At 43.5% G+C, this 25,501-nt stretch overlaps 1 protein-coding gene across 4 annotated transcripts in view; it reads right to left on the reverse strand.

Annotated features, from left to right (window-relative positions):
* LOC141162632 (cilia- and flagella-associated protein 99-like) overlaps positions 1-25,501 on the reverse strand; it is an 81,066-nt gene that overhangs the window by 53,617 nt on the left and 1,948 nt on the right. For 3 of the 4 annotated variants that reach the window (XM_073648951.1, XM_073648923.1, XM_073648940.1), the window contains exons 2-3: positions 15,426-15,599; positions 11,603-11,713 (exon numbers count right to left, since the gene is read on the reverse strand). In XM_073648951.1, coding sequence (XP_073505052.1) covers positions 11,603-11,713; positions 15,426-15,509 — 195 coding nt within the window. In that variant the 5' untranslated portion in view covers positions 15,510-15,599. The remainder of the gene's footprint in view (positions 1-11,602; positions 11,714-15,425; positions 15,600-25,501) is intronic. The other variant, XM_073648930.1, reaches the window with a different exon arrangement.

Here is a 25,501-nt window from a genome sequence, read left to right on the forward strand (position 1 = left end):
TATTCATTAAGAGGTACACGCCATTTTAATTGAGTTTAATGTATGAAGCATGAAAAACGTTGTGTCAGTCTTCACTTAGTTCCGTCATTCTATTCTTAGTCCAGGAAGATTGAGCTGAATAATTTCACCAAGTACTGATTACCATCATCTGTGTGAATACAATCAGCGAGGTCAACAGGGAAACCTCTGCACATATACGTCATTGTGATTTCAAGGCAAATTATCCCCTGAAGTTGGACGCCGGTCCTGCAGCATTCATGACGAGACGCACGAGGAAATATTATTAATCACAAGGCAAATTAACAGAGGTTTCCTTCTTCACTAAACGCCCCATAAAAAAGTCTTAAAATTAGGTAACTACAACCTTGGATGGAGAACAACGCCTGGCAAATGACAGCGCGTCATTATATATTAATAAAAAACTAGGCCTTAATGCAAAAGCAGTGAGAGAAAAAGTAAGTACACCCTTACTGCCTTTGTAGTAACTTAGCCGGGTCCTATTAATCAAATGCTCTTGATGAATTGTTTTTCAGCAGGTGTGACCGGTATAAGTGTGACCGCTATACGTGTGACCGCTATAAGTGGGACCGCTATAAGTGGGACCGGTATAAGTGGGACCGGTATAAGTGGGACCGCTGTAAGTGTGACCGCTATAAATGTGACCGCTATAAGTGTGACCGCTATAAGTGTGACCGCTATAAGTGTGACCGCTATAAGTGTGACCGTTATAAGTGGGACCGGTATAAGTGGGACCGGTATAAGTGTGACCGCTATAAGTGTGACCGCTATAAGTGTGACCGCTATAAGTGTGACCGCTATAAATGTGACCGCTATAAGTGTGATCGCTATAAGTGTGACCGCTATAAGTGTGATCGCTATAAGTGTGACCGCTATAAGTGTGACCGCTATAAGTGTGACCGCTATAAGTGTGACCGGTATAAGTGGGACCGGTATAAGTGGGACCGCTGTAAGTGTGACCGCTGTAAGTGTGACCGCTATAAATGTGACCGCTATAAGTGTGACCGCTATAAGTGTGACCGTTATAAGTGTGACCGCTATAAGTGTGACCGCCGTAAGTGTGACCGCCGTAAGTGTGACCGCCGTAAGGGTGACCGCCGTAAGGGTGACCGCTATAAGGGTGACCGCTATAAGGGTGACCGCTATAAGTGTGACCGCTATAAGTGTGACCGCTGTAAGTGTGACCGCTGTAAGTGTGACCGCTATAAGTGTGACCGCTATAAGTGTGATCGCTATAAGTGTGACCGCTGTAAGTGTGACCGCTGTAAGTGTGACCGTTATAAGTGTGACCGCTATAAGTGTGATCGCTATAAGTGTGACCGCTGTAAGTGTGACCGCTGTAAGTGTGACCGCTGTAAGTGTGACCGCTATAAGTGTGACCGCTATAAGTGTGATCGCTATAAGTGTGACCGCTGTAAGTGTGACCGCTGTAAGTGTGACCGTTATAAGTGTGACCGTTATAAGTGTGATCGCTATAAGTGTGACCGCTGTAAGTGTGACCGCTATAAGTGTGACCGCTGTAAGTGTGACCGCTATAAGTGTGACCGCTATAAGTGTGACCGTTGTAAGTGTGACCGCTATAAGTGTGACCGCTGTAAGTGTGACCGGTATAAGTGTGACCGGTATAAGTGTGACCGCTATAAGTGTGACCGCTGTAAGTGTGACCGCTATAAGTGTGACCGCTATAAGTGTGAGCGCTATAAGTGTGAGCGCTATAAGTGTGAGCGCTATAACTGTGAGCGCTGTAAGTGTGACCGCTATAAGTGTGACCGCTGTAAGTGTGAGCGCTATAAGTGTGAGCGCTATAAGTGTGACCGCTGTAAGTGTGACCGCTATAAGTGTGACCGCTATAAGTGTGACCGCTATAAGTGTGACCGGTATAAGTGTGACCGCTATATGTGTGACCGCTATATGTGTGACCGCTATAAGTGTGACCGCTATAAGTGTGACCGCTATAAGTGTGACCGGTATAAGTGTGACCGGTATAAGTGTGACCGGTATAAGTGTGACCGCTATAAGTGTGACCGCTATAAGTGTGACCGCTATAAGTGTGACCGCTATATGTGTGACCGCTATAAGTGTGACCGCTATAAGTGTGACCGGTATAAGTGTGACCGCTATAAGTGTGACCGCTATAAGTGTGACCGCTATAAGTGTGACCGCTATATGTGTGACCGCTATATGTGTGACCGCTGTAAGTGTGACCGCTATAAGTGTGACCGCTATAAGTGTGACCGCTATAAGTGTGACCGCTATAAGTGTGACCGCTATAAGTGTGACCGGTATAAGTGTGACCGCTATAAGTGTGACCGCTATATGTGTGACCGCTATATGTGTGACCGCTATATGTGGGACCGCTATAAGTGGGACCGCTATAAGTGTGACCGCTATAAGTGTGACCGTTATAAGTGTGACCGTTATAAGTGTGACCGCTATAAGTGTGACCGCTATAAGTGTGACCGCTATAAGTGTGACCGTTATAAGTGTGACCGCTATAAGTGTGACCGCTATAAGTGTGACCGTTATAAGTGTGACCGCTATAAGTGTGACCGCTATAAGTGTGACCGCTATAAGTGTGACCGGTATAAGTGTGACCGGTATAAGTGTGACCGGTATAAGTGTGACCGGTATAAGTGTGACCGCTATAAGTGTGACCGCTGTAAGTGTGACCGCTATAAGTGTGACCGGTATAAGTGTGATCGGTATAAGTGTGACCGGTATAAGTGTGACCGCTATAAGTGTGACCGCTATAAGTGTGACCGCTATAAGTGTGACCGCTATAAGTGTGACCGCTATAAGTGTGACCGCTATATGTGTGACCGCTATATGTGTGACCGCTATAAGTGTGACCGCTGTAAGTGTGACCGCTATAAGTGTGACCGCTATAAGTGTGACCGCTATATGTGTGACCGCTATAAGTGTGACCGCTATAATTGTGACCGCTATAAGTGTGACCGCTATAAGTGTGACCGCTATATGTGTGACCGCTATAAGTGTGACCGCTATAAGTGTGACCGCTATAAGTGTGACCGCTGTAAGTGTGACCAGTATAAGTGTGACCGCTATAAGTGTGACCACTATAAGTGTGACCGCTATAAGTGTGACCGCTGTAAGTGTGACCGCTATAAGTGTGACCGCTATAAGTTTGACCGCTATAAGTGTGACCGCTATATGTGTGACCGCTATAAGTGTGACCGCTGTAAGTGTGACCGCTGTAAGTGTGACCGCTATAAGTGTGACCGCTATATGTGTGACCGCTATAAGTGTGAGCGCTATAAGTGTGACCGCTATATGTGTGACCGCTGTGTGACCGGTATAAGTGTGACCGCTGTAAGTGTGACCGGTATAAGTGTGACCGCTATAAGTGTGACCGGTATAAGTGTGACCGCTATAAGTGTGACCGCTGTGTGACCGGTATAAGTGTGACCGCTGTAAGTGTGACCGGTATAAGTGTGACCGGTATAAGTGTGACCGCTGTAAGTGTGACCGGTATAAGTGTGACCGCTATAAGTGTGACCGCTGTGTGACCGGTATAAGTGTGACCGCTGTAAGTGTGACCGGTATAAGTGTGACCGCTGTAAGTGTGACCGCTATAAGTGTGACCGCTATAAGTGTGACCGGTATAAGTGTGACCGCTGTAAGTGTGACCGCTATAAGTGTGACCGCTATAAGTGTGACCGCTATAAGTGGGACCGCTGTAAGTGTGACCGCTGTAAGTGTGACCGGTATAAGTGTGACCGCTGTAAGTGTGACCGCTATAAGTGTGACCGCTATAAGTGTGACCGGTATAAGTGTGACCGCTATAAGTGTGACCGGTATAAGTGTGACCGCTATAAGTGTGACCGCTGTAAGTGTGACCGCTATATGTGTGACCGGTATAACAGCAGAAGTTCTGGCAGTTTGCTGGTCTGGAGCATTCAGGCCTGTGCTATTCTCAAGTATGAAAGTTACTTTCCATCCAAAAGATCGGGGATAACTAAGACCCTTTCCCACCAGCCGTTCCCACTCTCGGGCCCATGTATACAGCGGAGCAATCAGATAAACAGCAAGTAATACAATGTGCATCGGGCTGTGTATAAGGAGTGTAAATGAGCGCTGATTGAGGATTGGCGCTCGTTACGAGTAGACCACGGCGGGGGGAGATTCCACGGGAGACCACTGACTAATGAGAGCTGACGCCACGGCGTACGGCGAGCACATCACTCACTTCTTCAATCCTGGATTAAAACTTTGACATCCGAAATGCTCAGAATCTCTCGGAGGCAGCGGAGGAATCAGATGTTCATCGGGATTTCAATTACATTTCTGGATTTGCCGGAGACAGATTTATGATTCCAAATGACATCTGTCTGACATTGTAATATCAGATCTGCAGCTCTGGAGCTCGCGGGAAGTGAGACGAGCGCGCAGGCTTCAAGTGCGCAATTAAATGCCTCATTATGAATGTCACTCCACCGCTGGCAGATATACAAAAGCCTTCTGTAAAATGATTAAGACGTCTCGCAGGAGCAATTAGAATATTTCTTCTGCTCTGACAGTTGTTAGATTGCTGGAAACCAGGATCATGCTGTGCATGGAGGTCGGACCCCCTACATACCACATACTTGTATATACAGAGAGACGCATGCCTGGTGGACGTTGGGGATCATGCTGTGTATGGAGGTCGGACCCCCTACATACCACATACTTGTATATACAGAGAGACGCATGCCTGGTGGACGTTGGGGATCATGCTGTGCACGGAGGTCAGACCCCCTACATACCACATACTTGTATATACAGAGAGACGCATGCCTGGTGGACGTTGGGGATCATGCTGTGCACGGAGGTCAGACCCCCTACATACCACATACTTGTATATACAGAGAGACGCATGCCTGGTGGACGTTGGGGATCATGCTGTGCACGGAGGTCGGACCCCCTACATACCACATACTTGTATATACAGAGAGACGCATGCCTGGTGGACGTTGGGGATCATGCTGTGCATGGAGGTCAGACCCCCTACATACCACATACTTGTATATACAGAGAGACGCATGCCTGGTGGACGTTGGGGATCATGCTGTGCATTGAGGTCGGACCCCCTACATACCACATACTTGTATATACAGAGAGACGCATGCCTGGTGGACGTTGGGGATCATGCTGTGCATTGAGGTCGGACCCCCTACATACCACATACTTGTATATACAGAGAGACGCATGCCTGGTGGACGTTGGGGATCATGCTGTGCATGGAGGTTGGACGCCCTACATACCACATACTTGTATATACAGAGAGACGCATGCCTGGTGGACGTTGGGGATCATGCGGTGCATGGAGGTTGGACCCCCTACATACCACATACTTGTATATACAGAGAGACGCATGCCTGGTGGACGTTGGATGCATCTACATTCTCATGCTGCAATTCTAGCAGCAGCAGCAGAAATGCCACATCGGTATTTAATACATTTGTTTTTTTGTGATAATGGCATTATTTTGATTGGTCAGGACTCGGGGGTCCTGAGAAAGGTGTAGGGGCGCCAGTCTTATCCTGCATAGGCTCAATAGAAAGTCCAAAGGTCTGTATAACACTGCTCATGATCTGAGGATGAATTGCTTTTTCCTTTGACCAGATATAGGTGCCAAGTACCTGAATACTCAGGCGGCGTCCTGCTGCCTGAGCCTTCCTGTAAAGCCAGGGAGCATGATGTCAAAGGAGCGTGCCGGCTTACCATAAAAATACTTGGCACTCAAGAAAAATGTGATTCAAGGTGTTTTATTCACAAGTGTAATCCACAGACAAAAGCATAACGTTTCGGTCCAATCTTTGACCTTCATCAGATGCACCAATTGTGGTGGAAAACACAAAGAAAATGAATCAGCATCTTCCTGGAGCCATTCCTACAGTGATGCTCTGCCATACCAGGGCTCTTTTTATTTTGCCTTGTACTTCAGCTTCCACAGCAATTGGTATATCCGATTTGGCCGAAACGTTATGCTTTTGTCTGTTAATTGAACACCTTGAATAACATTTTTCCTGAGTGCCAAGTTTTTCTGTTGTAAGTCGGCGTACGCTCTTGTGGCATGATACTGCCTGGCTTTACATGCCGACTCAGCCAGCAGGATGCCACCTGAGTATTCAGGTAGTTGGCACCCTACAAATTTTATTTTAAAAGGTTGGGCCCCTACTTGTGCCTTGTCCTATTATATGGCTTACTATAGAAACCCATAAGAGCAGACAGACAACTGAAGCAGAAGAAACACAAGACGGAGACCCCAACACTGGATCCAGGAGAGAGGAGTAACTCTAACTACTATACAATAACTACAGCATACAAAACGTTTTTTTTTAATAGTTTATTTGCCCTTCTTAACAGATTCTGATCAGCCTGATGAAGACTACGGCAACCTCAAACCCACTGACCGAAATTCCAGGATATTGCTCTGTTATGAGAAGTTCAAGGGTCTCACTGGGACCTAAAGGTCCCAAGGGAACATGGCCCAAAGGTGTCGGTGCAGAAGGTTGGTGAGTAGAGGGGTTGGAAACTATAGGTAAACAGGTGGAATGCTAAAAACTGCAGGCAAGCAGAGGGCGTCAGGAAACCGCAGGCAAGCAGAGGACATCAGGAAACCGCAGGCAAGCAGAGGACGTGAGGAAACCGCAGGCAAGCAGAGGGCGTCAGGAAACCGCAGGCAAGCAGAGGGCGTCAGGAAACCGCAGGCAAGCAGAGGACGTCAGGAAACCGCAGGCAAGCAGAGGACGTCAGGAAACCGCAGGCAAGCAGAGGACGTCAGGAAACTGCAGGCAAGCAGAGGACATCAGTAAACCGCAGGCAAGCAGAGGACATCAGGAAACCACAGGCAAGCAAAGGGCGTCAGGAAACCACAGGCAAGCAAAGGGCGTCTGAAAACCGCAGGCAAGCAGAGGACATCAGGAAACCGCAGGCAAGCAGAGGACATCAGGAAACCGCAGGCAAGCAGGGAAGTCAGGAAACCGCAGGCAAGTAGAGGACGTGAGGAAACCACAGGCAAGCAGAGGACGTGAGGAATCCACAGGCAAGCAGAGGACGTGAGGAAACCACAGGCAAGCAGAGGACGTGAGGAAACCGCAGGCAAACTGGTGGAGTGCAGGAAACCGCAGGCAAGCAGGTGGAGTGCAGGAAACTGCAAGCAGGCGGAGGACTTCAGGAAAACGCAGCCAAGTAGATGGAGATCAGGAAACTGCAGGCACGTGGAGTGCAGAAAACCACAAGTAGGCGGAGTACTTTAGGAAACCATAGGCAAGCAAGTGGAGTGCAGGAGACTGCAGGCAGGTAGCAGTAACACTGTGGAGTAATGGTAAAGTCAGCAACCGAATCCGTACACAGCCAGGAAGACGTCCTGAAAACTGCAAGTGTACACAGAGAAGAGGTCCAGAAGACCCAGGGACAGGTAGCCAGCAGAACTCCGGAGTCACTAAAAGCTGCAGACAAGTAGGAAGAAGCACTAAAAGCTGCTGATCTACAGGAGACGTCCTCCAGCCCGCACCTAGATTGCTGTGCACACACAAACTGCAAGTCTAGTCTGCAGACACTCCTTTATTCTGCAGTTCAGTGAGGGTTTGGTTGATGGCCTATACTAACGGTGGCCATACACATTAAATGAATCACAGCCATGCATGCTGATTTTAGCAAGACCAATGTATGTGGAGGGCCTTCAGACTTTTCTCATGAGTTTGGGTTAACGAAGGATTGGGCATGCTGGACGTAAACCTGTATGATTGTTTTATTATTAATGCAGATAAACCATCAGAGGCGTCTAGCAATGGCAGCCTTCCTTTAGAGAATACATGAAGCTCGGCTCACTATATGTGTACATGGAAGTCAGGAGGGATAACTTTTGGCCAATCAAGCATTCAGCCAACAGTGTCACTGATGTATCAGGTTTGACAGTCATTCTGGATCCAGCTGTAGAAGGTCGCTGCGCTTGGCTTTGCAGACACCTTCTTGATCCTTTCATCTCTGGAGTGTAGTGGTATGCTTATTTCGCTAGGACCCAGCAGTGATCTCCATCTTCTGCTGCTAATTGACACACCCTTGCTTGATATATAAAAACTCTCATTGCCCCCAGAGAGTCGCCGGTGATAGTACTATTTTCCCCTGCTCAGGCCTGGGGTACTAGCAGTCGGCTAGTTTCTTCTTGAAGTTTCTTGGTGGATTATTGTCGTCTTCTCAAGCTAAGAGTATCCCCTTGTCTGTTTCCCTTGTTTGTCTTTAGTTGCAGTGGGACTGACTGGTGCTCACTCCCCCTCCCTACCTAGGGCCTATCGCTAGGGGCAGTCAGGGATTAGGCTTGCTGCTCGGCGATAGATGCGGAACCTATTTAGGGACGATAGGGGAGTCAGGGTGTTGTAAGCTCTGCCCAGGGGTCTCCACTCTCCCTTTCCCTAGTTGCTGGCCTTCTCCCCCTTTTCCCATCATCATACACTTGGTCCTTCCCTCACCTAGCATGACAAAGAGCTAACCGAAGTAGAAGTCATCAATATAAAATCACGGAAAAGCCCTTTAAATACTAACTGGTAATACCAATACTCAATTATAGCATTCATTCTGGATAAAACCTAAGAAACAAAATGCAATTTAAGCAAACTGTGCTATCTAACTTGTTAGGCCACGGCCCCACTATCAGTATTCGGTCAGTATTTTTTCTCAGGAGTGGGAGCCAAAACCAGGAGTGGGTGATGAATGCAGAATTGGTGACTTGTTTCTATTTTACCTTTTCTCTGATTGTTCCTCACCTGGTTTTGGTTCCGACTCCTGAGAGAAAATACTGACCGAATACTGACCAAATACTGATAGTGGGGCCGTAACTCTGCCTGTTGCAATTCATCAGTGTTAGCAGAGACACTGAGACAAATGACAGGAAGCTGGGAGCGAGTCTTTGTGTCTCGGCTCCTGCTCTCCCGTCTGTGAAACTGCAGATAGTCATGAGAGAGAGGTAGGGTTTACTCTAAGGCTGTGTGCCCACGATGCGGATTTAATGCGTTTCCGCGGCTGCATTTCCGCCACTTGTTAAGTTGTCTGCTATGTTTCCCAATGATAATCCGCATGTGCTGTGCACATGCTGCGCAAATTTACGCTGCTGATTATCATTGCGGAAAAACCCGCAGCACAGCCATTTCTTGTGCGTAATCGCAGCAAAATCGCCGCCATTGACTTGCATTGAACCGCATAACATCCGCATGTATACATGTCTGTATGCGGATGTTATGAGTTTCAATGCGCGGATGGTACCCAGGTCTGGAGAAGAGGAGACTCTCATTCGACCCGGGTACCATTAGTAAAAAAAGAATTAAAAAGTAAAAAAAAAACATTATACTTATCTATCCGGTGGCATCCTCTGTCCTCGGCGTCCTGCGGTGTTTTGAAGGGACCTGCGGTGACGTCATTTAGTCATGTGATGGTCACGCGACCGCTGACGTCGGCGGTCGCGTGACCTGTCAGCTGACTAAATTACGTCATGGAAGGTCCTTTCAGAACACCGCAGGACGCCGAGGACAGACAATTGATGCAACATTTAAAGCAGCATAAGTTGGTCACACACTATATATGCCGCTAGCATGGATTTATACTGTGGGACCAACTTGTCAAGCACTTTCCAAGTGATGCTCAAAATCGCTTGGAAAAACGCTTGAAAAAACGCATGTAAAATCCACATGTACAAACCACATGCGTTTTTTCTGCCAGGGAGAGGTAGAAACGCTCAGGAAAAATCTACATCAATTCTGCATTGTGGGCACATAGCCTGAGGGCAAAGCAGGTATCAGGCACAATGCATGCTCAGAAGTGAGAAAAAGGAAGTCCCAGGATCTAAAGTGCTGGTAGAATGCTGATGACAAGCTGCCCACAAAAAAAGAGTGGATGGCAACTTACAGAGTATAGGAACTGGGGTAGATCCTGGACATATTAGACCGGTATGACAACAAAAATAAATTTTAACTCCTTGGTGATGAGGGCAGCAAGACTGTGCATTTTTACACGTCTTGTGTGAAGGGGTAAGGAACGATAGTCAGCCTCATTTTTAATGGAATGTTTAGGTGTGTAATTTTCATTACCACATAGCATTGTTGACACCAAAGGTAATTTATGTGTATTTTCCCTTATCAATAAGTCATTAATAATATCTACAGTCCCTTTACCTTCAGCTTCTCACAGTAATTAAAACAGAAGCAGAACCAGTATCAAAGGACAGCAGAACACGAGGCTGCCCAAAACTGGAGGTCCCCTTCCATGCATTACAGTAATGGGGGTTGCATCTAATAGTCACACTCCATAGAGTCAATGATCTGCTAACCTGAGAAATCTGTGTGTGGAAGGACCTGGAGGGGCTGTAGTGAAGCTTCTCCTTTTTTGGCAACGTCTTTGGGCTGGATTACACAGATGAAAGCAGGCATAAAACAGTGAGTCAGGTCAGAGAGACTACAGGCCAGCGCTGTTTTATACATTTCTCCAGCCTCTTTAACCGGATATCAGCACCCCCACTTAGTAGATCCATTGGGGACCTTGTGGTGAATATCATGGTGTCCTTTTGGAATTGTCACTTGAAGTTGAAGGTCCCACCACCAGGACTAATAACGAATAATCTCCAGTATGGACAAACCCTTTAACGCAGGTTGCTTCTGATTGCCATCCTCCTAAGAGCGAATGAACTGCTCTGAGAAATCAGTGTATGAAAGGTCCTGGAGAGGCTGTAGTGAAGCTTCTACTAAACTGTTAGCACAGATTAAATGATTGTGGGTAGTTTTCACATTTTATATCTTTGCTTTTCTTCTGATTGTCCAAATCAGGCTTTTATTTTTAATGTATTATTTCAAAAATGATGGGCAATTTTTTTGCAGGTTTTTTTTGTTATTTTTCACATATTTCAAATTGAAAGCAATTTTCACAGTGGCCACTAGGCCTCATTTACAATTCACACTTCCTGTTCATTCAGGAAAGCTACATGGACATTAGCTTAGCTCTGTCTGACCATGTAATAAGCATTCTCTCATCTGGGCAAAGGTCACTGCGATCAGAGGGGGAGGAGGTGAGCTGTGACATCACATAGTGTGAATGGTGGATCCTGTGTTATCTACTGTATATAGAGGTGTTATCAGTCATTGTGCAGGAGGAGGTGAGCTGTGACATCCCCTATTGTGAATGGTGGATCCTGTGTTATCTACTATATATAGAGGTGTTATCAGTCATTGTACAGGAGGAGGAGGAGGAGGTGAGCTGTGACATCACCTAGTGTGAATGGTGGATCCTGTGTTATCTACTGTATGTACAGGTGTTATCAGTCATTGTACAGGAGGAGGAGGAGGAGGTGAGCTGTGACATCACCTAGTGTGAATGGTGGATCCTGTGTTATCTACTGTATATAGAGGTGTTATCAGTCATTGTACAGTAGGAGGAGGTGAGCTGTGACATCCCCTATTGTGAATGGTGGATCCTGTGTTATCTACTGTATATAGAGGTGTTATCAGTCATTGTGCAGGAGGGGGAGGAGGTGAGCTGTGAGGTCTCCCCTATTTCTGGCATGTATGAGTATTAGGCATAACTGAGCACATTCTCTTACCTGAAAGTCCTCCATAGATTCTTCTAGGAAGTGCTCCAGGCTCCGATCCTCCGGATTATACTTGCTATGGAGCTGGATTATCAGGCTGAGGCATCTTCCATAATGAGTCATCTGTAACCATACAAGTCCGGCAAGAAAGCTATGACGTCAGGACACTAAAACACGTGATTACTCCTATCTTTTTCTACGTGATACGTGACACTTTACTATAACGTCTTCGCACTTTTTATTGTAATAACATAATTGCAGTCATTATAATCACTATTATCACAGAAAGTACGGATGCATTTACCTTGTCAGTGACACAATACAGTCCCTGCTAAACGCATCCCCCCCGGATATTATATTATGTAGGTACTAAGAAAAGTAGCTGCAACCATCACAACGAGGCGAACACCTGGGGTTTAGCTCTTAAAAAGTTTGTGCTCACTGAGAATTTTGAGGAGTTTATTAGAGCAGGTCCAGCAAAAAAAAAAAAATCACACAAAAAACCCTTTTCCTATTCATTTCTATTGTAAAAAAAAACTTTTTCTGATGACATTGCGTGTTTTTTTTAGCGCTTTTAGTCTTTGAAAAACACCTGGCAGTAAAAAAAAAAAGAAAATGCATGTCAGTGGGTCCTGATAGAAAACGCTCCGAACTAAGCACTATCCAATCAAAAGGCTGCAAAAAAACATGAACGGAGAAAAAAAAAATGATTAAAAAACACTTAAAGGGGACATTTCACCAGTTAAGATGGCCACATCATAGAATAGCGGCTGCAGAGCTGAGTAAAATGTAGCTTTTATTGTTTAATTTCTCCTCTCCGTTACGGAGATATTAGTGTGTAAAGTTTAGGTCGTAATTCATGTAGTTCAACTAAGCGTTACCATAGATGTCTCTGGGGGTGTGTACTTCTTTCCCTGTATGAAGTCGACCAATCATAAGCAGGCAACAATACACAAGGGAGAAAAGAACACACCCTCCTCTTCACTGATCTCTGCAGTTACTATGTAGAGAAATAGTGTGACTGAGTTATGTATCAGTACAAACACTTCACTTCCTTTTGCTCGTTTTTGCCTCTGGGGGCGTGTACTTCTTCCCCTGCATGAGGCTGACGAATCAAGCAGGCAACAATAAACAAGGGAGAAAAGAACACACCCTCCTCACTGATCTCCGCAGTTACTGTGTAGAGAAATAGCGGAGCTGAGGTATGTATCAGTACAAACATTTCCTTTTGGTAATTTTTTCTTTTTTTTTTCTTTAATTGTATAAACTAGTGAGCGGCTTCCAAGTAGAAGCCCCTAGAAGAATGGACCAGTCACTTCTTTTAACAGCTTCATGGATTTTGAAGCCAGAAAGAAGCTCCAAAAAGACTGACTATGTGCACAGCAAGTCGTTTTTACATTCTTATTTATATGTTCATTTTTTATTGCATTTTATTAAGAGCTTTTTCAGGTGGATTTCATGTGAATCCGTCATGTCCTGTGTTCAATTTGGGAGGGTGACTGCCTGCTCTGTTTGTGTTACATACGGTATATAAAATCGTTTGGAAAAACAAGTTTGCATGAGATTTCAGAAATTTCATTCATTTTTCTGTTAGGGCTTGTTCACACATTGCATTTTTTTATTTGCAGGAAAAAAACAAAAAGTATAGTACCAGCACAGTGAATGAGATTTCTGAAATCTCATACATAGCCTATTTCTTTCCTTGTAGATTTGAAGCATCAAGGCCTTTTATGAACCTCTATTTTTCACTGTTTTCTGCAGCGCTTTTCACCCATTCAAGTGAAAAAACACATCAAAAATGCACATATTTTTCCTTCCAACATTCCAGTATTGCCAGCTGATTTTTATTCTCCAAATACTGGCCGTGTGCAGATTCCCCTATTGTAAAACGCTGCATTTTTTTCTGTCCAAAAAAATGGACGAAAAATATATAAAAAATACATTGTGTGAACAAGCCCATTACCCAGAAGCATGAAATCCTCAGTCTGATGGAACATGCCACAGTTTTCTTTTGTCTCACTAATATCCCTAGCCAATATTTCATTAGGGCATCGGACCCGAAAAACATGGGCCACACATTAATAGGCCTTTTTATTTTTACTCTTCAGGTATGTGAACATGACGACTTTTTTCAAGCAGATTCTGCTCTGATCTCGCCTCAAAAAGCGCTAAAAGAAAACAGCAAAAAGAACGAACATACGGCACAGCAATGTCAAAAGACTTCCTCGCTCGTGTTCCGTCTTTTTGAGCTTCGAAAGCCATAAAGCAGCTAAAAGTGACCCGGCGATTCTTCAGGCGGCTTCCAGAAGATTATATACAAGATAAAGAAAACAAGAAAAGTCAAGACAAGAAAAATGCCAAAGACTTTCTTCAATAAAAACACAGCCAGCGTTTTTGTTACGACATAGCTTATAATCTTAATCAGCCAGACGTCTAGAATTGTTAAGCCAAAAGAAATACACTATTGTGTTTATGTTGACTTGTAAATGTATGTGTATTTCTGTGGTTCGTCAAAAGGGTCATACTATTTGTATAACCCTGACTGTTGTCTCCTCTTGGTTCGGTGAACCATGAATGTTTGCTAAATATGTTGATTAACCATTGTGTGGACCCTGTGGCTTGTTGACTCACAAAACAGGAGGACAAACTATGTAAATTCATTAAATGCTCGAACAATGAGACCTGAGCACTTTACCTTTCCCCCCAACCTGTAACTGATGACCTTACACAGATGTAAATGTAAACAGGGATGTCTGTAGAGCTGCAAGCAGAATCAAGGAGAATCAGAAAGACTTTACAAGGAGAATGAGAGACATCCTTCAGGACAGTAGATGGATAGCATGGCGGCTCCATCCAAAGAGACACAGATTTGGATTCTACATGATTTCGGCCTAAGGGTATATAGCCTAGACTGGAAAGATAGGGATCTGCTCCATTGACCATCAGAGATCCCATGGATACATTTGGGGAGACCAGGTTGGGACGATGAAGTCACCTGGCCCCATGGATATGTTGTTTGGGGTTGCCAGGTGGGACCCTCCGGTCGCCTGGAACCCATGGAGACATTCGGAGAAGCCAGATTGGGATCAGCTGGTCATTTGGCTCCATGGAAACTCTCGGACAGGCCAGGGTGGGACTCCCGGGTCTCCATGCCTTGTACCTCGATGGACTGCTAGCTTCCTAAGCTTGCCGCTATCTTCTCTCGGTGGGGGCCTGCCAGAATCGGGGGGCCACTGGTTGAGGTAGTTGGCCCTGGAAGTCCCAAAGTCGCAGCTGTTGTATCCCAGGCGGGCCAGCGGAATGGTGAGCCTGTGTAATGTTGTACCATCTTGGGACTGTTCTATGTGTTTTTTGTCGGTTTTGTGGTGCAATAAAGTATTGCCGCACAGTTTTACCCTCGCCCTGTGTTGTCTGAGTAGTATTACACACACGGAAGACCCCGGGTCTCCATAGTTTTCCTATAACGTCTTCCACTGCAAAAGTTCTGTGGGTACGCCGGCATCTAGACACCGCCGTGGGCACATGCCTTTAATAAGTGATATGTATAAAACCTATGCAGGATTTGTGTCTTCTACGCCTGTTTGACATAAGTGAGTTTTTCCTCACTACTGAGCGTGATGTCCTCAATGGTCTAATTAGACTCCATCTCTTCCTGTCCACAGTAAATATGACAGTCCTAACCTATGAGGACTGCCACGGCTGCTGATCCAGTCTGAAGTTTGAGCATTTTCCAAGTCTCTGTTTGCTTGTGAATACTGGACGGCAGCTAATAAGACTGCAGAACGGCGTGATCATGAATGAAACACTTAGCGGCAAGTGAGTAATGGCGCCACACCTGCAATAATTGGCGGTGCAGATGGACCCGTGTGACCACATAGCAAATTGCAATGAAGTGACCGTGTTGAACCCATGAAGACATTTCATCATTTCCTCCGCCTTGTGAAATAGCTCAGGCTGTCATATGTTCAGGTAGTGACTATCCAGACCCTGCAAACGTACAGGGAAGTGTCTGTGAATATAAAGAATAATGGGAGCGTAATATACTGTACGTAGAAGAAATCACAACAAACCTCATCTACACATTGCTGGGAATTTCTGAAAGGAAATTGACCTGCGGTTTGGATATTGAAATCTGCAGCAGGTCATATTTTTGTGTAGATTCAAGTGGATTTCACCAATTACAATGGAGTCTGATGGGTAACATCTCTCCTTATGAAGAGTGACATACTGGTGTAAGGAGACTTATAGGCCATGCAATGCTCCTTTGGGAAATTAAATATGCAAATTGCCTCTTCAGAAAGGAACTCTAGTGCCACCTACTAGAAGTTGTAATTTGCATATTTAATTTCCAAAAGGAGCATTGCAAGGCCTATAAATCTCCTTACAATGGAAAGAGTGAAATCTGCAACAAGTCCACAAGAAAACCCGCGGGAATATTACTGCATATAGGATTTGTTCACGCGCTGCTTTTTTTCCAGTGTATTTTTCAAAGGTAAAAAATGCCTTTGTGAAATCTCATGCACCCGCTGCTTATTTTTTTTCTTGCGGATTTAAACCATCAAATCTGCAGCACGTCAATTCTTTCAGCGTTTTTCACCTATTCAAATAAATGGGGAAAAAATATATAAGACATGCACGTAACAAGTATAAAAGGCACTTATTTTACTCAGGTTATTTTTGTTACACTCTGGTTTTTGGTGCAGAAAAATCTGCTGCAAATACTCAACGTGTGCACACGGCCATAGGCTGCAGATGCACTGCTAAAAAATACGCATCCAAATATGTAAAATATAGAGATTCCTTTTCATATGAAAGGGTGAAATCCGCGCTAAATCCACAAAAAGTGCTGACAAGCTGCAGACTTTAAAATTCGCACCACTATATTTAACAGGTACAGCTGAAAGCAGAAGTCTCCACACACTATATAAAAAGACACATCTGCAGGTTTATCTCAATATCTAACATGGAATAAGAATAAACCTTTCCTGTTTTAGATCATTTAGGATTACCAGAATTTTCAATATTTGCCAAATGCCAGAATAGTGAGAGAGAGAGAGAGAGAGAATGTTTTAAGGCATTTTTATAACTTACTGCAAAGTCAAAAGTTTCCATACACTAAGATTACTATGCCTTTAAACAATTCTGGACTGCCCATATAATGATGTCATGTGTTTGGAAGCTTCTGATAGGTTTTTTGGCAACATCTGAGTTAGAGACACACCTGTGGATGTATTTTAATGCACACCTGAAACACACTGCTTCTTTTGTAGCATCATGGGAAAGTCTAAAGAAATCAGGAAGAGAATTGTGGACTTGCACAAGTCTGGCTCATCCTTGGGTACAATTTCCAGATACCTGAAGGAGCCTCGTTCATCTGTACAAACAATTATACGCAAGTACAAACAAGATGGGAATGTCCAGCCATCATACCGCTCAAGAAGGAGACGGGTTCTGTGTCCCAATAGATGAACGTGCTTTGGTCCGACATGTGCATATCAACCCAAGGACAAAAGCAAAAGACCTTGTGAAGATGATGGCAGAAACTGGTAAGATTGTGTCAATATCCACAATGAAACGAGTACTGTATCAACATGGGCTGAAAGGCCACTCTGCCAGGAAGAAGCCATTACTCCAAAAGAAACATAAAAAAGACAGATTAATGTTTGCAAATGCACACAGGAACACAGACCTTAATTTTTGGAGACATCTACTGTGGTCTGATGAAACAAAAATTGAACTTTTTGGGCATAAAGACCATCGTTACGTTTGGAGGAGAAAGGGAGAAGCTTGGAAGCCTAAGAACACCATCCCAACTGTGAAACATGGGGGTGGCAGCATCATGTTGTGGGGTTGTTTTGCTGCAGGAGGGACTGGTGTACTTCACAAAATAGATGGCATCATGAGAAAAGAAGATTATGTGGCAATACTGAAGCAACATCTCAAAACATCAGCCAGGAAGTTAAAGCTTGGGCAGAAATTAGTCTTCCAAATGGACAATGACCCGAAGCAAACTGCCAAAATGGTACCAAAGTGGCTTAAGGATAACAAAGTCAAATGTTTTGAAGTGGCCATCACAGAGCCCTGATCTCAATCCTATTGAAAATTGGGCAAAGCTGAAAAGGCTGCGAGCAAAGCGAGCTACAAACCTGGATCAGTTACATCAGTTTTGTGAGGAGGAATGGGCCCAAATTCCGACCAAATATTGTGAGAAGCTTGTGGAAGGATATCCCAAACGTGTGACCCAAGTCATTAAGGGCAACGGTACTAAATAGTAATGAAATGTATGGAAACTTGACTTTGCAGTAAGTAATAAAAATGCCTTAAAACATTCTCTCTCTCATTATTCTGGCATTTGGCAAATATTAAAATGATGGTAATCCTAATTGACCTAAAATGGGAAAGCAGGAAAAGGTTTATAATGTGTGTGTGTGTGTGTGTGTGTGTGTGTGTGTGTGTGTGTGTGTGTGTGTGTGTGTGTGTGTGTGTGTGTGTGTGTGTGTGTGTGTGTAACATATATATAGTACAGACCAAAAGTTTGGACACACCTCATTTAAAGATTTATCTGTATTTTCATGACTTTGAAAATTGTACATTCACACTGAAGGCATCAAAACTATGAATTAACACATGTGGAATTATATACTTAACAAAAAAGTGTGAAACAACTGAAAATATGTCTATCATTCTAGGTTCTTCAAAGTAGCCACCTTTTGCTTTGATGACTGCTTTGCACACTCTTGGCATTCTCTTGATGAGCTTCAAGAGGTAGTCACCGGAAATGGTTTTCACTTCACAGGTGTGCCCTGTCAGGTTTAATAAGTGGGATTTCTTGCCCTATAAATGGGGTTGGGACCATCAGTTGTGTTGTGCAGAAGTCAGGTGGATACACAGCTGATAGTCCTACTGAATAGACTGTTAGAATTTGTATTATGGCAAGGAAAAACCAGCTAAGTAAATAAAAACGAGTGGCCATCATTACTTTAAGAAATGAAGGTCAGTCAGTTCGAAAAATTGGGCAAACTTTGAAAGCGTCCCCAAGTGCAGTTGCAAAAACCATCAAGCGCTACAAAGAAACTGGCTCACATGAGGACTGCCCCAGGAAAGGAAGACCAAGAGTCACCTCTGCTTCTGAGGATAAGTTTATCCGAGTCACCAGCCTCAGAAATCACAGGTTAAGAGCAGCTCAGATTAGAGACCAGGTCAATGCCACACAGAGTTCTAGCAGCAGACACATCTCTACAACAACTGTTAAGAGGAGACTTTGTGCAGCAGGCCTTCATGGTAAAATAGCTGCTAGGAAACCACTGCTAAGGACAGGCAACAAGCAGAAGAGACTTGTTTGGGCTAAAGAACACAAGGAATGGACATTAGACTAGTGGAAATCTGTGCTTTGGTCTGATGAGTCCAAATTTGAGATCTTTGGTTCCAACAACCGTGTCTTTGTGCGACACAGGAAAGGTGAACGGATGGACTCTACATGCCTGGTTCCCACCGTGAAGCATGGAGGAGGAGGTGTGATGGTGTGGGGGTGCTTTGCTGGTGATACGGTTGGGGATTTATTCAAAATTGAAGGCATACTGAACCAGCATGGCTACCACAGCATCTTGCAGCGGCATGCTATTCCATCCGGTTTGCGTTGGACCATCATTTATTTTTCAACAGGACAATGACCCCAAACACACCTCCAGGCTGTGTAAGGGCTATTTGACCAAGAAGGAGAGTGATGGGGTGCTACGCCAGATGACCTGGCCTCCAAAGTCACCAGACCTGAACCCAATCGAGATAGTTTGGGGTGAGCTGGACCGCAGAGTGAAGGCAAAAGGGCCAACAAGTGCTAAGCATCTCTGGGAACTCCTTCAAGATTGTTGGAAGACCATTTCCGGTGACGACCTATTGAAGCTCATCAAGAGAATGCCAAGAGTGTGCAAAGCAGTCATCAAAGCAAAAGGTGGCTACTTTGAAGAACCTAGAATATAAGACATATTGTCAGTTGTTTCACACTTTTTTGTTAAGTATATAATTCCACATGTGTTAATTCATAGTTTTGATGCCTTCAGTGTGAATGTACAATTTTCATAGTCATGAAAATACAGAAAAATCTTTAAAAGAGGTGTGTCCAAACTTTTGGTCTGTACTGTATATATATTATATTATACATATAATGGCATAAATGTTTAAACAGAAAAAGTTTTCCCAGGTCATAAGTCAAATAAAAATAATAAACATATCCGTAAGTTTGTGTCCATTTATTAAAATCAAAAATTATTTCAGCTTGTACTATCACCAAAAAAAAATCTCACAACTACAGAATTGTTCCTTTTTGTTTGCTGCAATTCTTAGAAAAGATAAAATAAAAAGTGATAAAAAAATCAAAAAAAGCGTATCTAGCCCAAAATGGTGCCAATGGGCGCAAAAAAAAAAAAAAAAAACCTCTCTCACACCTCAATCAACCAAAAAGTACAAAAGTTACTATGGATCTTGGAAAATGACATGACACAAAGCAAATGATTTTTTCCCTTTACAGAATTATTATTTGTCTTTCACCATATACAGGTGCATCTCACTAAATTAGAATATCATCAAAAAGTAAATTTATTTCAGTTCTTCAATACAAAAAGTGAACCTCCTATATTATATAGAGTCATTACACACAGAGGGATCTATTATATAGAGTCATTACACACAGAGGGATCTATTTCACGTGTTTATTTCTGTTAATGTTGATGATTATGGCTTACAGCCAATGAAAACACAAAAGTCATTATCTCAGTAAATTAAAATAATTAACAAAAAACACCTGCAAAGGTTTCCTAAACGTTTAAAATGTTCCCTTAGTCTGTTTCAGTAGGCTCCACAATCATGGGGAAGACTGCTGACTTGACAGATGTCCAGAAGGCAGTCATTGATACACTGCACAAGGTCCCAGAGTCTGGAGGAAGAGTGGAGAGGCCACAATCCAAGCTGCTGGAGGTCTAGTGTGAAGTTTCCACAATCAGTGATGGTTTGGGGAGCCATGTCATCTGCTGGTATAGGTCCACTGTGTTTTATCAAGACCAAAGTCAGCGCAGCCGTCTACCAGGACATTTTAGAGCAGTTCGTGCTTACCTCTGCCGACAAGCTTTTTGGAGATGGAAATGTCATTCTCCAGCAGGACTTGGCCCCTGTCCACACTGCCAAAAGTACCAATACCTGGTTTACACAACAGTATCACTGTGCTTGATTGGCAGCAAACTCACCTGACCTTAACCCCATAGAGAATCTATTATAGAGAATCTATGGGGTATTGTCAAGAGGAAGATGAGAGACACCAGACCCAACAATGCAGACGAGCTGAAGGCTGCTATCAAAGCCACCTGGGCTTCCATAACACCTCAGCAGGGCCACAGGTTGATCGCCTCCATGCCACATTGCCGCATCGATTATTGCATCAATGTGGCAAAGAGCCCCGACCAAGTATTGATGCATTTACTGAACATACATTTCAGATTTTAAAAACATTTTTCAAGCTGGTGTAATAAAGTATTCTAATTTACTGAGATAATGACTTTTGTGTTTTCATTGGCTGTAAGCCATAATCATCAACATTAACAGAAATAAACACTTGCAATAGATCCCTCTGTGTGTAATGACTCTATATAATAGATCCCTCTGTGTGTAATGACTCTATATAATAGATCCCTCTGTGTGTAATGACTCTATATAATAGATCCCTCTGTGTGTAATGACTCTATATAATAGATCCCTCTGTGTGTAATGACTCTATATAATAGATCCCTCTGTGTGTAATGACTCTATATAATAGATCCCTCTGTGTGTAATGACTCTATATAATAGATCCCTCTGTGTGTAATGACTCTATATAATAGATCCCTCTGTGTGTAATGACTCTATATAATAGATCCCTCTGTGTGTAATGACTCTATATAATAGATCCCTCTGTGTGTAATGACTCTATATAATAGATCCCTCTGTGTGTAATGACTCTATATAATAGATCACTCTGTGTGTAATGACTCTATATAATATAGGAGTTTCACTTTTTGTGTTGAAGAACTGAAATAAATTAACTTTTTGATGATATTCTAATTTAGTGAGATATATATATAGTTGCATTAGCAATTCTTACCCCGATAGATGTGCACACAATCTAATGATTCCTCTTCCGCTGACTTCCCGTTGCGTTCCTGACCCCGCTTATACCGGTATTGTGGGGTCTCTGTTTGGTTTTGTGTCTTTCTATTGTATCAGACAACCAGCGTGACATCTGATCTCTCCCTTGCTGGCATTGTGCCCACGTGCTGCCCACACGCTGTCTGTCCCGCTCTAAGCTGCCAGGGTATCGTCTTCCCAGCGTGTAAGGAGTTCTCTACAGAAGGCACTGATATTTCGGTGCCCCCCATCTCTTTTTGCGCTTTCTTTTTTCCTCCCCGTCTTCCACAATGCCGCACTAGGGCTTGTTTTTTTTGTTGTGGGACGAGTTGTACTTTTGAATGAAATCATCATTTTATTGTGTGAGTCCTGGAAAGCGGAAAAAAATTCCAAGTGCGCCGAAATAGTAAAAAAAAAAAATCTTTTTTTTTTATTTTTATTCACCATTTTCACTACATGTAAAATTGACCTTGCAATCTGATTCTCCAGGTCAGATACTAAACACGTATAGTTTTTTTTTTAGTTAAGCCTTTGTCCAAAACCCGTAATTTTGTAATTTTTTGTGGGATCTGGGGCAGTGTGAGGGCTTATTTTTTTGCACCCTGAGCTGACGCTTTTACTGTTACCATTTTGGGGTAGATACGATGTTTCAATTGCATTTTATTGCAATGTTGTCAAAAAAAAGTAATTCTGGCGTTTCGATTCAATTTCTCATTCCACCGTTTACCGATTGGGTTAATTTATTTTATATTTCAATAGATCGGGCTTTTACGAAAGGCATCGATACCAAATATGTGGTTTTTTTTAATAGGGTGAGAGGGATTTGAACTTATATATATTTTTTATTTATTTATTTATTTTTTGCATATTTTTATTAACTATCCGCGGCTGTTAGCGGCAGATGATGGCTGAATAATTCAGACATCATTTGCCGGGAAAGATGCAGGCTCAGCTTGCGAGCCCGCGTCAAAGTAAGGTAGGCGGCATATGACATAACCGTAACTGTACGTCATATGTCGGTAAAGGGTTTAGTATATGGTGAGTCGCATGCGACCAGAAACTGAAGATCAAACACTTTTGGAAACATTTTGGACTTTATGTTGTGGTACGTCACTGGTCACAATGTAACACCGTAGGGAATCATTAGGTGTAATATCGCAGCGTGGCACCACAATCTCAATGTCGCCCCAGCCTTAACGGACTTGTTACCAGGTGAAATGGGACCAGTTTTTGATCTAATTTTATTCCCTCTACTCCCCTGATTATTATTATTTTTTATTCCGTCATACGGTTCCAGAGACATGGCCCTTTTTATTTAATGCTAATTTTTATGGCCTTTACAAGGAGGCGCGGCTCACAGGATCCTCGGGGGCGTGTCTTCAGTTTGCTCTGCATAATTAGCCTGTTGGCCACACCCCCTTAGTAAAAGACCATAAAAATGAGCACTAAATAAAAAGGCCCATATCTCTGTAACAGTATGGCAGATTAAAAAAAAATGCTCAGGAATAAACTGCCCACTTTTGACCTCGTTCTCTTTAAGGGTGTATTCCCAAGTTTGGAAGTCGTCACCTAACCGTGGTATAGTGAATAATGTCCAGATCCCTGGGGCTCTGACCACTAGGACTCCCACCTATGGCGAGAGCCCCTTGTGAGTGGGTCGATCAGCGCTCTAATCTTCCTGTGCTCAGCTATCTCTGACGTTCCCATTAAGAATTAATTGAGCAACAGAGCGCATGATCGACCACCGCTCTTTTCAATCGGGTGAAGAGCCCTTGTTCCCGGGACCTGTGGAGGTCCGAGCGGTCGGACCCTCAGTGATCGGGAAGTTTTCCAGACTGTGCAGGAATTTGTAGACAACTGGCAATGATGCAAATGACTACTGTACCAATGAAACAGACCACTAAGGCTATGTTCACACTAGGTGTTTTTTCAACATTTTTTTTGCTGCTTTTTTTTAATGCAAATTTTCTGCTGCGTTTTACAGTACCAGCAAAGTCGATGAGATTTCAGAAATCTCCTGCACAGACATTGGTTTTTGTTTGATCAGTATTTTGTGCTTTGCATGTTATTTTGCAGAATAGAACATGTCACGTCTTTAAGCGTTTTTTTCTGCATTTTTTTCAGAGCTTTTTACCCATTGAAAGTAATAAGTGGTGAAAAAAATGCCTAGAGTGAACATAGCTATCAGGTTTTGGTGCCTTTTTAGTAAAAAAAAAAAAAAAAAAAAAAAAGGAGAGCAGTATGTGAAACTCATTTATTTTTGTCATTTTACCATCTTGTCTTTGTCACGTGAGATGGCAGTTTGGATTAGTACAGTGTAATTAAATTAGAGATGTGTATAGTGTAAACAATGGCTGAGCAAGGTGTGAGATTGAACAATACCTGTGGCCCAGGGAGGTGTGAAATTGAACAATGCCTGAGCAACCCAATGGCAGACCATAGTGTGAAAGTAAATGGTGTCCTACAAACTCAATGCACTGCCAGTGTCTTAGGTAAACTAGTTGGCCATGGTCCCACTATCAGTATTTGGTCAATATTTTTTCTCAGGAGTGGGAGCCAAAACCAGGTGAGGAACAATCAGAGAAAAGGTATAATAGAAACAAGTCACCAATTCTACATTTATCACCCACTCCTGAGAAAAAATACTGAACGAATACTGACCAAATACTGATAGTGGGCTTGTGGCCATACTGACCAATACACCTCCCCCCACTGTTACATTTGTAATTCTGGTTAATATGGTTTCACATATGTCTTGCATTGGTGACCTGTGTTCATGCTTCTGTGGTGGAAGGGATCCAGAAAAACGCACCAAAACCTGTGATTTTGACGCAGCTTCTTTCCTGCCAAGAGATCAAGTTTTGCTGCAGAAAAAAAACGCTGAAAAAACGCCAAGTGTGAACATAGCCTTAGTGTCCGTTTTTTTAGAAAGGAATAAAAGCACAACATGCAGAATTTTTTTTCTTCTGTTCCAAAAAAAACCTGACATTTAAAGGGAACGACCCATCAAAAACAAGAAATACCTTTCCATGGGATAGATGATAACTTGCTGATTGTTTAGGGGGATGTGACTGCTGGGACCGGCAATATTCAGCAGAACAGGGAAGATTTATCCTAGATGGGGGGAATTTTATTACAAAATGGAGCAGCAAGTTGGATGCTTCGCTCATGCTCTATGGGGCTGCCGAAAAAGCCGAACACAAGGCTTGGCAGCCCCATATGGAATAAATGGAGCGGCGGTCGCACATGGGCATTGATGCTCCATTCTAACGGGGACATAAAGATCCCTCTTCTGCCGATCAGTGCGGGTCCGAGAGGTCAGACCCCAGCGATCAGCATGCTATCCTGTGCATAGGTGATAACAACACCTTTAATGGAACCCAGGCGGCCCCCATAAGAATTAGTGGGCTCCTCCCCTTCTGACTGCATCAGTTCACGCGACGGAACGGAACATGTCCTCATATCCTACATTTTCCACTCTACTGCTTAGGAAATTTGTCTATTTCTGCACTGCAACATTTTGTACCAGTAAGGCTATGTTCACACGTTGCATTTTTACTGCAGTTTTTTTCTGCAGGCAAAACCTGCTCTCTTGGCAGGAAAGAAGCTGCTTACAAAAAGCAGGTTTTGCTGCACTTTTTTTTTTTTGTCCCTTGTTCCCCCTAAAAAAAGATGATGCAACTTCCTTAGGTTTTCTGCACCGAAAACACAGCAAAACCTGATACCTGCGTTTTTTTCTGCATTTTGCACTTATTTATTGCT

Source organism: Phyllobates terribilis, unplaced genomic scaffold, assembly GCF_046119375.1.
Source record: "Phyllobates terribilis strain yellow unplaced genomic scaffold, ASM4611937v1 Scaffold_1__5_contigs__length_1240528914, whole genome shotgun sequence".
Lineage (NCBI taxonomy): Eukaryota > Metazoa > Chordata > Amphibia > Anura > Dendrobatidae > Phyllobates > Phyllobates terribilis.